Consider the following 13115-nt stretch of genomic DNA (forward strand, 5'->3'; position numbering starts at 1 on the left):
ACAACAGCTGGAAAAAGTGCTGCTGTGGTTGAGGAAATTGCCACAAGGAATATCATTAGGTTAACGCAGATAATTTGGCAGACATGTATGCAGCAAATATCACATTTTGATCTGTATTTGTTCAGTCCCAAAGAATATCCTAATATATACAGTGGTGCCTCGCAAGACGAAAAGAATCCGTTCTGTGATTCTCTTCGTCTAGCGGTTTTTTCGTCTTGCAAAGCAAGCCCATTGACGGATTAGCGGATTAGCGCTATTAGCGGCTTTTAGCGGCTTATCGGCTTATCGGATCAGCTGATAAGCGGCTTAGCAAAAGGGGGGGAACCCCGCAGGAACTCGCAATACATTTTCGTCTTGCGAAGCAACCCCTAGGAGATTCGTTTTGTGAAGCACCTCCGAAACAGAAAACCCTTTCGTCTAGCGAGTTTTCCGTCTTGCGAGGCATTCGTCTTCCGGGGCACCACTGTATATGAATGATCACACAATACAAATAATCGAATACTTTAGCAAATACTGAGCAAATAATATCCACAAGTATTTATTTACTTCCAGTCCATTTCACTTTGAAATGTTTTCACCCATAAACCTATTATTTAAATCTGCATTAAAAATATTTTTTATCTAAAAATATAGAGCTGAAAAAATGGATTGGAACATCTGGGAAGTTCAAAAGGCCAATCTGAATATTTGTCTGGGAGAGCAGGTTGGGTCATATTGGAATTATATGCACATAGTTGTGTTCAGGGTTCCAAATTGTGGGGGTGGACCACAGTTCTGAATTAATTACATGGATAGAGATTTTATATTGTTCTACTGTTGTATTGTTTGAAAAAAAAGAAAGAAGCTGAAACTAAAAAGCAACCTTTGTTTCTAAAATTATGGTTGATAATTGTGAATTGGACCGTGCTCTTAGATTAGTATCTGAACTTTACTGCTTGGCTGATCTAATTCATTTTTAGAGTAATTTACACATAAGCTGTCAGCAATCCTTATCATGAATTAAATGAAGTACAGTATTTCATTCTTGCCCCTGTGTTTGTGCTCCTGTAGAATGCCAGATTCACCTGGTGAAGTTCCCGAATACCCTTTCTTTGTATCAGTCAGTGATTGGCTGGACTCAATAAAAATGGGCCAATACAAAAATAACTTCATGGCAGCAGGGTATACAACTATGGATCTTGTTTCAAGAATGAGCATTGAGTAAGTAAACTATTTATACTGCTGTAAAGAAGTGCCTTCCTGGGGGTGGAAATGGGTTTGATTCCCTCCTGCTCCTTCAAAAAAAGAAACTTCAAACAAACAGACAGACAAAAAACCCACTTGTTCAAAGAAGGCTTCAGGCCCTTGTGGACAGAAGCAGGAAGTATAACTCAGCGCTATTATTTCTCATCCAGTAGAGCAAAAGTAGTAGAAAGTGCAACTATAGAAGCCATTTGGGGCAGTTTTGCCCACTACAAATAAAAAGCCAAGGGCTTCATTACATGTTCATTCTAAACATCTCTTTACACACTTGAAATATACTTGGAGTCGAGAGTGGATTTCATGCTCTTTATTCAGCCCATAGTGGTGAGGAGGAATGGAAGTTCCCCCAGAATGTCTGCTTTATATATGTTATTTACACAATGGGCCCCATGTGATTGGCTAATTCTGGGATTCACCTGTAGGCCAATCAGGTTGCGGATTCACTTCCACCTGGAGCTGGATTGGGTGGCTCCTGTGGACCAATCAGACTGCTGCATTCTGAATCCTATTGTTCTAGGACCAATCAGACTGCTGCCTTTTGGATCCTATTCAACTCAGAACGTAACACTGTCCAATTTTAATTTACAAGGCATGAAATTGCAGACTTTGTTCACAAATAAATCACTTGCCAGGTCTTAGTTCAGTGGGATTCCTGGCTCTTTTAGTTTCAGTTGGAGATACACCTCTGCTGATGATCATTTCAGGCATCACACGACATATTGTAATATAGAAAGTCTAAGGCTAATAAGCATATGAAACCATTTGAATTCTGTTTTCTGTACTGCAGCTGCGATGTTTAGTGATTCCTAAACATACTTTTTTCTTACAGTGAAATTAGAAGAATTGGTGTTGTACTTATTGGACACCAGAGACGAATAGTGAGCAGTTTACAGACTTTGCGATTACACATGATGCACATACAGGAGAAAGGATTTCATGTATGAAAGTTCTAGAGCAACTGTGTTTTGTGCCTCAGCATTTCTAAAATGGAAGATACTCTCAATCCTTCTTTCTGCTCTTCCCAGCTTCAAGAACTGAAACTTCCTATTCATACTATAAACACATAATGTTTATGTTAATACTTCCAACTTGAAATTTTTAATCACATTGCATAGTTCCTCCCTCAATAAACTGCCAATAACATCCTGGCCCACTGCAAGACTGTTGCTGCACAACGGTGAATAGCTCAGCATGGATGTATAACTTTGTATAACAGTAAAGTATTTGGAGAACTTTCATTGACTTCTGTGAAAGTTAAAGCCTTCTAGGCTTGGAGTGGCTACCTTCTTGATGTGTTAGAGTTTGATGATAGTTTTTTTCCTAAAAAAAAAAAAGTAATTGACATTTCTTTTCATGTTTTGTGACCATTAGCTTCCAATATACAATGTGCAATCGAGAAAAAAGAGTTTGACATAAATATTTATTTTATGATAACGGGAAATCCCAGGTGTATGGTTTGTGTTGTATTATTTACTTTGTAATAGTTCAATTGCTGGTAGGCTGGTATGGAAGTTGTAAGAATTCTTGGTCAGGATGAACAATGACAACTTAACAGTGAATACTTTGTGTGTTTGTGACCAGGTTGAATTGGATGATTTGCGAGGATGATAGGCCATCACATGCTTGTGAAGTGATGTGTCTAATTAATTAAATTAAATTTGCTTAAAAACTAGGTACCTTTACCCCATGCTTTGCCAACCTGAGTTCCTCCAGGTTTTTGTCTACAACTCTCATCAGTCAGTCTGATTTTTATTGTTTGTAGACAATGGCCACTACAATATAAATCATAACAGCTCCCATTAGCCCCTGTGGCTGATGTGCCTTGTAGTCCAAAACTACTGGAGGGCACCAACTTAGCAGAGTCTGTTTTACCCTAGTCTAGAGTAACTGGTAAGATTAATTATTTGCTACTTTTGCTGTTACTCGTTTTTAAATTGTCTGTATATGCCTCGACTGAACTATCCCAGAAAGGTTGTTTTAAGCAACATGCAATACATGATAGTTGCCAGCTATCCTGCATAGTGCAGTTATGCAGGCTTTGTAATTATAAATGTACACTTATGCTGCAAAGCCCCAAGTATTTGCTATATTTGCATAGGAAAATGCTTAACTATAGCAGTTTTATTGTGGCATATTTATTCTTCGATAGGCCAGGCATTTTTTTTTATTAAAAAAAAAATGTAAAGGGCCATTTTTTCCCAAATATAATTACATGAAAAATTTTAATTTTACTCCCAGTACTTTTTCTGTCTTGGGATATTTTCAGTTTTCCCTGCTTTGTCAAGTTTTCCAGTCTGTATGAGTGGAAGAGCATTCAAGTGATGGCATTATTTTCAAATAGTATTATGCTATTACCCATTAGTATCAAGCCCAAGTACTAGGCTGTGGAAGAATGTGACCCAAACTAGGCAGAAGAAATAACAGTATCATGGAATGTCTATTTGCAAGGTAAACCAGGTGGATGAATATGAATTCAAGTAACTAATCAGGTGGTGCTCATTAACTTAGCCATCTTAACTGATACCGTAGGTAAGTTAGTCCTTGCAGTTATAAACTTTAATAGCCATACAATAAACGTGAAAGAAAATGCTCTAAAATATCTGTACCTCTACAAAACTTTCATAGATCTACTTGGCTACATCATACAAATTCTGCATGGGATATATGCTGCTGTGTACCAGAAATGAGCACATCTGCATGCTCCGAAAGCCATGCACAATTACACATATGCCACCTGTAGGGACAGCACAATGCATTTATACAGTTATGTGAAGCTACACTATACCTGAGCATTTCTGATTTACACTTTAATAATGGATATGGGCAGCACCTAAACTAGGGAGATTTAAGACAAATTGATTACTAGAGTTTCACAATAATTAAAAGCTTACAATTTACAGTCTAAAGGATAGAGATGCTGAAAACGGCATCTTGTGTATGTTAAGCTAACGTCGATAGGAAGATGAGCCTCAAAGGCTGGTCCTTTTGTCTAGTTTCAGTAAACAGTTCTTTTTGGCTCGCCATGCAATTGTTATTTTTATTTTAATCTTCGTAGAACTGGATTTCAGTGTAATTTGGCTGTAATACAGACTACTTTTTAACTTTTTAAGAAGTCCTTCTCAAAAAAAAAAAAAGAAAAACAGGTTTTTGAAATGTGTGGAATGAAGTCAATGGAATTTTTTTATTTTAACTGTACCACTGCTTTGGTCATGTAGGTAATGGATGCTAATATTTTCAACCTAATTAAGTTTGAATTTATTCCACCATATTCAAGTTGACTTCATGCATGCAGGCCCTCCCCTTCAATGTGTCAGGTTTTGGTTGCAGGATTGGATGTAACTTGCTTCGCTTCATGTATTTCAAAATGATTTGAGGGGGATGCTTATTTTAATGTTTGTAGGGGGGGTTGCTCTTTATCTTTTAAGGGAAAAGCAGCCATACATGTAATTTTTAAAAGTTCAGCCTCATGTTTAGAAACAAGTCTTTCCTTTGCTGTTTAGCTTTTTCACTTGCCTGCCAAACCTTTGGCGCTCAACTTTATGCTAGTTGAATGGGTTTGCCAGCAATCTTTTGAAATCCTGGGACTGTGGACTAGTTTACACAAGCAAGAAGCCATTTTAAAAGCAGATATAAAGTGTTTCTCACTGCAGTGAGCTACTTGTGTGCAGCTGCTCACCACACAGGCCCACCTTGTCACAGCAATTCTCTTCATGGTTTGCATTGCATGGTCCACAAAGCAAGCAGCTACACATGGATGGATGGAGCAGTCCCCACACTGCTGATTTTAAAGTGGCCATGAAATGACTGCTTGGTGGTAAAGTCTGTTTGGATGTTTGTGAGGTGCCAAAAGGCACAAATCCCTTTGTTTAGTAACATTGCTATAATTATTTGGGTTTTGTTTGTTTGTTTTAAGTAGATACCTGTGAATACAACAAATGCTCTTAAAATGCACTCCTTTTTTTTTTACAATTTAATCTCAAATATCTATGAACTGGTGCCGCTACCAATTGCATAGTCATTTCTGTATTCAGATGGCGTTGCTTGACATTTGAAGGGAACTTGCACAGGTGTGCCTGCAACAATAGCCTGCACATTTTTGCTATGCAAGTTCTGTCTTTGAACATCACAAGAAGCACTACCATCTGAATGCAGAAGTGGATTTGTGTTTATCTGGGGACACATCTTGAGGCACAGAGTGGAGGGGCCTTACTTTCAAGTAAATGTGTCTAAAGACATATATCTCTATATCTAGAGATATGTGAGGGAGTAGCAACTATTTGTTTACCAAATGAGTATCTGCAGTCCCTCAACATTTATTAGAACTGTATGGACAAGCCCTTTCTCAAATGTAATTCTCTGTACCCTTTCATTTGTATGGCTGAAAAGATGCATGTTGCATATTCATCAATCTAGTTACAATCTATGGGCAATTTATTTCCAGGTTTATCACTCTATCAAGATATATATTTTCAATAGAAAGGATGGGGGGGAATCACAGTGTAAACATTTATTAAATCTATTTTTATAACAATAAGCATTTAAAGAAAATGAAAAGGAATGAAGTTAGTATTGTTTTAGTAACTTACCTTGGATAAAATTCTCCTTAATTTTGTTGCAATTGATGAATAGTTTTTAGTTTTTGTTTTGTCTTTTGCTTCTCCTCCTGCTCCCTTGGCTAACTGTGTAACCTTTTCCTTCTAAATTTCTAAAGTTCAAAATTTTAGAAGCTGTGTTTTGGGATGGTAATGGGGCATTTCATAGGTTTGATCTCTGATGGGAAGCCAGTTCTGTAAGTATGATGCAAATTATTTTGAACATTTTCACAAACAAAAATATATGTGGACTTTAAACATGTGTTAAAAACTGTTTCCCTGTTCCACCCCAACTAAAATTTTCCACATATTTAGAATTAAATAGATATGCCAATATTTTCTGATAAATATAAATTAGTCAGTAACAGGAGGAAAACATACTTTGTTAAAAAATACACTGAAAATAAGTATATGATAGAGGTCAGTTTTTAAAAAAAATAAAATAATTTGTGAGTATAAGATACTATTATCCTTTATGAGGGCTGTGGTATGATGGCATAAAGTATAATCAATGAGTAGCAAGGTTCTTTGCTCTAACCAAATCCCTCTGTTAGAGTGTGTGCCAGTGTGTAAGAGAAGGCTTCTATGTTACAGACAGTTTTTTAAATATTAATGTTTAATATTAATAAATCATTGTATTGGGAAGACAGCATAAATAACAATGTTGGTAAGAAATTCTCACATGTTTTGTTCTCCTTTAACTAGGGACTGCATATTTTCTTTCAGTTAAAAACCCTGTGGTACTATTTTAGAGATCTTGACCTAGACCAAATATATCTCTGAAGTGCATATTATTATTATTATTATTATTAATATCATTATCTAAACTGAGGATTTGCATTTCACCATTTGCTTCTTAGCACATTACCAATTTTTTTGTAAACGGGACAATGTCCTTCCCAGTTGGGCTTAATAGTGTCCCCTTCTCTCTGAGCACACACGTAGACATCATGGAAGGCCTATGAAAAATAGGGGATGGGTATATTTTCTATCCAGCCCTCCCTTCTGTTTAGTCAAACTTGGGTAACTTGAGCGCGATAGGAATCTTTCCATGGCTGAGCACCGGACCTGCATCGTAGCGTTGAAATACAAAGGCCAAAATTATGTGCCTCATCAGCCCATTTATTTCACGTGGTTTAAGTCAGTGTTGGGTTAAACCCAGGCTTCCTCAACCTCGGCCCTCCAGATGCTTTTGGCCTACAACTCCCATGCTCCCTAGTGGACCAGTGGTCAGGGATAATGGGAACTGTAGTCTCAAAACATCTGGAGGGCCGAGGTTGAGGAAGCCTGGGTTAAACCTGTGTTCAGGGAAGGTCTGTAGCAAAGAAACATAGCTGAGGTAGCATAAGCATTGGTTTCATTTTGTCGAAATTCAGTCAGCATCTGATTTATGCAAAGTGTGTCAAAATTGGTCAGCTCTGACTCCCATCAGAGAACTGCATGGCCACCCCATCCTGACTACAAAGAAAGATGTGTTCAAAGTTAATGCAAACTTCTGTTTTATCTTGACAGGGCTGTCATTTTAACCTGTTCCCAGGATTATTTCTCCCATCTTCCATAGCATTGTTTTGTACACATGAATTCAGATCCAAAAAAGGTGCCCTGTGTGTGAAAACCTTGCTGTATCAGGGTGAATGGCTTTAGGCATCCATTGTTTAATTTTCAAAGAAAGAATAGCTGGTTTGTGTCTTTTAAGGCAATGATCCAAAATGCTTATTCTTCAGCAGCTCTTAAATATTCCAGTGTATTTCAATTAAACTTCAGAAGAGTTTGAAGAATGAAGCTTACATCTTAAAGTTCACATGCTATATTTTGATCACTACAGGCATTCTGCCTTATCTTAAAATGCAACTTTAAAACTTTTTGCTTTTAATGAGAACTAACCTCATATGCTGGACTGGCACATATTGGAGCTTCCCATTTGCAGGTGCTGAATGGCACTAACTATATTAAAAGAGTATTAAAACTGAATTCCTTGTACAGTAATTTCACTTGATCAGTTTATACAAGTGCTACCCAAATGTTATTCAATCATCAATAGGTAAGACTTACCCATATGCTGAACTACATAATGAGAGTAACAAATATTAAGAGCTGCTAAATATTTTCTAGTGTTCTCAGATGTTGTCTGATAGGAACCTTCCCTTTCCCCTTCACAAAAGACATACAATATATTCCATATGGAAAATATGGGAAAGTAAGTTATATTAAATGTTGCTATTGTATTCCAAGAAACAAATCAGTAATGTTGTCATGCCTTTAAATAAATGACATTAAACACTAGGGAAGTTTTAAATCATGTTTTAATATTAAAAACTAGAACAGTTCATGCAAACAATCTCCCCCCCCCCAGCAATGTGACCATATCTGAGCCTTCCCAGTTCAACTTGTGTTACTGAGACAAGCATACCGCCCACTTTTTATAAATGTATAGAGTTGTTTTTTTAAAAAAATGAATCTAACCTCAGGATGCTGAAACTTTTATAATAAAAATATCAATCCACAGTTATATCAAGCTTCCTACTCTACCTTTTTTGTTGCATTCCGTATTTTTATCATTTTGTTGTATTTGCAAAATGGTAATTGGCTTGGGAGTCTTCTGTTCAGATTTCCTGTGTGCACATCAAAGCTGTGCTGAGATGTGCAAGTTCCCCGCTCAAGGATTGCACAGGCAGTATGAATGGAAGTTACAAAGTCACTAATGTTTTCATTGTCATTATCAGTTATTTATGATATGTGAAACTTACTCATAGTGGAGGGCACCTTCCATCTCTATGTAACAATTGGGCAGGAATCTTGGGCTGGAGACACTGTGAGTTCTCCTCAGGGTTAATGCTAGCAAGTTAGCAGCCTTAAGAAAGGGGTGGGGACACTGTGGCCCTCCAGATGTTGTTAGACTACAGCTTTCACCTTCCCTGACTCTTGGTAATGCTGGCTGGAGCTAATGGGGTTGGGAGTCAGTAACATCTGGAAGGCCACAGGTTGCCCATCCATGCCTAAAGAGATGCCCCCACATTAGGAGCCTATTGAGCTGCAAATAGGTGTGTGTTATTTGAAGTTAGCTCACAATTACACTAATTATACTCTGTCAATGATAATACATGTTTTGGGATACCCACTGTAATGTGGCGATGAACACAGGATGCCAGGGACTGAGTTAATAGATGCTGGAAGGGACGTGATTTCAGGGATGAGAAATGGGTGGGATGAAGTCTCCAGCAATTATTCTTCATCCTCTTCAGTAAAACTATTCATGGAAATGTGTTCTTGCTTCCCATTATGGTACAGGGTTGAGCTCATCAGGCTCCTACTTCACTGAGGAACTTCCTAAGTATATGTCTGAGTCCTGGCCATGACACCCAAAAAATCTCTACCTGAAAATGGCAAGATAGAATTATATAGGAGTGTCTAATGTAAGAGAAGATGCAATCTTATACCACCTCTAATCTATTGTTTCTGTGTCAAGTTTTCCAAAATAGGCGATTCACATTTCTGTTACTTTATCAAGGACCAGCTGACATGTGCTTGGCTCTCCAAAGTCACAAAGCACACGTACTTAAACAAAAGTATTTGCCTTTCAGCCTACTCACAACCTGATCTTTAATTTATTATAAGGAAATGCTCTCCAGTGACTTCAAGCAGAACTTGTTTGCAAGTAGACATGCTCATACGGTTGCAATTAACCATAACTTATATACACAAGTCCTTGACACTGTGGAGTGTTTTTCAAAGCAGATGTACCTAGAATTGAAGTGCTAGTTACTGTTAAAGCACAAAGTGTGGGTGAGTGGGTGTATTCATGAAAATCTGCCAAGTTACTGTGGCTTATTTCTAGAGCACTTAAATGTTTGGTCTCTAATAAGAGACTTTCAAAGTGCAGTTATCATGTATTTCATTACTTTGAAAAAACTTGGCAAAGCAATTCAAGGTCAGGGGGAGAGTCTGTGGCAGAGGAACCACCGCTTCCTAAGTCCTGGCAGGCTTGCACAGGTGAATACATAAAGTGAAGAGGAGCATTATCTCCTCATATTTCTTGTGGCGGAAAAGTTTTTCCTAATTTCCCTCCCACTGACTATGACTAGGAGGGATTAACTATGACAGCTCCAGGGCTGGCATAGGTTTGCAGTTATTTTGGGTGACATTGGAGAAATAGGTGAATACATTAATTATTATTATTATTATTATTATTACCCCCACCTATCTGGCTGGGTTACCCCAGCCACTCTGGACAGCTTCCAACACATAAAACCTTATAAAACATGAATCCATGCCTGGCACATACCCAGTACACTCCTTTACATTGTCTACTGCCTCTGGCTCGTGGGCCAAACTTGGCCTGCCAGAAGGTCCAGTTTGGCCCACCAGGCCCTTTTGCCCAAGTCACTGGTGATGCCAGCTGATGGGCAGGACAGGGGTCTATCCTGCATAGGGTGTGCTGCCCTTGTCTCTGTAAAGAACAGGATTGTGCAGCCTAGGCAGCAGGTGATGCCTAGCTCATCAGCTGATGAGTGGAGATTAAATCGCTTTCTCTTCTTCTTTAAGTGGGAGGTGTGGAACTACTGCTGCCCAACCACTTAACAGTGAAGCAGAGTAAAGTGCCATTTGAACACTGTGGAACTCTCACTGCAGTAAGGAACGTTTCCAGCAATGAAGCTCTTCATCTCTAACCATAGAGAGGGCATTCCATAGTATCCTATGCCCCCCTTAGCTGCCCTTCCGGGGAGTTTAGAATTGCTCCCTTATGCATTGTAAGGCAGCCCTATGATACTAGTCTTACAAAGTCCCCATTTGAGGGGAGCAGACCAATGTCCAAGGGTAAATCCATAGTCCAGTGCTCAATTACAGCTAACTTCTCCTGCATCCAAAATCTTAACACTATTCATTTAGCGGCCTTGGTTGTCAAGGGTTTCAACTGTCTGAGGTTTGGTTTGGTTTTGCTTTTTGAATAGAGTTACGACTATGTTTGCATATGCAATCATTACAGTCCTGTGAAGAGCAGCTCCTTTTTGTTTTGAAACAGACACAGACTGGGACGAATAACTGATATCATCATATAATAAACACCTTAAATACAGTGGTACCTCGCAAGACGAATGCCTCGCAAGACGAAAAACGCACAAGACGAACGAGTTTTCCGTTTTTTGAGTCATTCTGCAAGACGAATTTCCCTATGGGCTTGCTTCGCAAGACGAAACGTCTTGCGAGTTCTTGCGAGTTTGTTTCCTTTTTCTTAAAGCCGCTAAGCCGCTAATAGCCGTGCTTCGCAAGACGAAAAAACCGCAAGACGAAGAGACACGCGGAACGGATTAATTTTGTCTTGCGAGGCACCACTGTAATAAAAAGCAGAACCTGATCCCACTTATATGTGCAATTCTTTTAAACATTGGTAGTAGAAGCAAACTTACAGTGTGTTTCAGGGCCATTCTGATAAACAACCCTAATATTCCAATAAAATAGAACCAAACTCTTAGACCTTTAGACTTACAATTAATGTTCAGTATGGTAATTACTTTTTATTAAAAACAACTATTTGCAAGTCCAATATTTCGCCTGATCCTGACTTTTAAGAAATTTACTCCATTTAGGAAATGTGGCTGTCATTCTCCAAAATACAGATTGAAATGGTTCTAATGTTAACGATGCTGTTTGTTTTCTTCCTTGAGCTTCATCAACACCTGAAATATATGAATATTAAAATAACTTTTTCATTTTTTGTCTTTATGTTCATTTGACTGCTATGCTAAAATAATTTCCTTTACAAGCCCAGTCATAAAATTTGTTAAATGATATGTTTGCAAATTATTTACACAGCAATTAAAATAACAATTTCAAAACACAAGGTACATGGCTTCAAAATGGCAGTAGTATTATACCTAAATATAATGACAATTAATAAACAAACAAACAAACAAATAATTTTTTTGCAACCAGTAAGTGGCATCAGCACATACCTAGCTTTCCATATCGTTTTCAAAATGTTGTATATTAAACAACTCTTGCTTTTTGCTATTGCTTCTTTCACTTTTATAGTCAACTATAACTGCAGCAATTCACAACAACAACAACAGCAACAACAATGTTTCACCCTCATCCAGCAATTTGCTCTGAGTACTCAGAAATTGGGAGAGCTTCACATTTCAAAGAAGAAAGCCAATTTGCATGAACATTCACTGATCATTTCATATGAAACATCTCCTTCAATTGATCTGACTGTGGACATCATACACACACACACACACTGCTCCTGCTTTTCATATGCATATGAGCACCTAAGGAGTTTGAACGGGAAGTTTGTGCTCTTTGACATTAAGCTATGCCCATCATAGATTATGAATATGTATATGTTTGTGTCTTACTGAAAATTGCAAGCTAAAGTCACCAGGTTTGAAGAGAAGGGCTACGTGTCAATATTAGAAATCTGACTTGTTTTCCCCTTGGGTCTGCACCATTGTTTACAGTTATTTCCTTTTACTATACTTCCACTTAGATTTAATTTGCACTTTCCTTTCTTTTCTTAAATTGTAATGCAGGAATAACTGTACAAAGGAAAGCCTAACATACTGATCTGCAGTCCCAAGGGGAAATGAAGCCATTTTCCTGTTTGAAATTAAAGATGAAGTAATCCACATTTACTTGAGAGGTGTTATTATTTTCCTCATTTGAGATCTACTACTATGATAATATGATGTTCCATGTAAATTTTCATGTGCTGGCATGCCTATAAGTTAGTAGTATAATAAAATGCTCAGCTCTCATAACTAGGGTGTTTTAAGGTGAATTGCATTCATATGCCATCTATTTGCAGAAAGAATATGGGGTTTGGCAAAGCTACATGCTGAGCAACATAATAAGATATTTGTACAACGTACAAGTTACTGATGATTATTGTATTTTATTTTTCTATGATTTCCTAAGAGGCATTATCAGGTCTTACAGATGGAGTAAGACTATTTATTAAGATATTTATTAGCAAATAAAAGTACAGTACTGGTGGTTATTTCTGAGTTGAATTTTTTTCCCATTTCACCTAAATCTTGCAGAATATGATATGTACATGCTAATAAAAGTCCATAAAGGGTCATAAAGAAACCAGCTACGTATTGTATCAAATCTCGCCTGCATTAGAGCCAATAGGAACCAAAATAACCTCAAGCAGCAACATTTTAGGACCAGGTGCCAAACCAAGTTCCCAGATAACAGTGTCTCATGTGTCTCTTTATGTGATAGCTGGATAAATGTTTCTCTTAAAAAGCACAGCTAGAGGCCTTTCTCCCCTGTGGT

At 37.8% G+C, this 13115-nt stretch overlaps 1 protein-coding gene across 5 annotated transcripts in view; it reads left to right on the top strand.

The window, feature by feature from the left end:
* Positions 1 to 10906, top strand: part of EPHA6 (EPH receptor A6) — a 356395-nt gene extending 345489 nt beyond the window's left edge. For 3 of the 5 annotated variants that reach the window (XM_082219716.1, XM_082219717.1, XM_082219718.1), the window contains 2 exons: positions 1051 to 1200; positions 2072 to 10906. In XM_082219716.1, the coding sequence (XP_082075842.1) occupies positions 1051 to 1200; positions 2072 to 2186 (265 nt within the window). In that variant the 3' untranslated portion in view covers positions 2187 to 10906. The remainder of the gene's footprint in view (positions 1 to 1050; positions 1201 to 2071) is intronic. The other 2 variants (XR_014218859.1, XR_014218860.1) reach the window with 2 other exon arrangements.
* The last annotated feature ends 2209 nt before the right edge of the window (positions 10907 to 13115 follow it).

This window comes from Podarcis vaucheri (genome assembly GCF_965113315.1).
Source record: "Podarcis vaucheri genome assembly, chromosome: 4".
Classification (NCBI taxonomy): Eukaryota; Metazoa; Chordata; class Lepidosauria; order Squamata; family Lacertidae; genus Podarcis; species Podarcis vaucheri.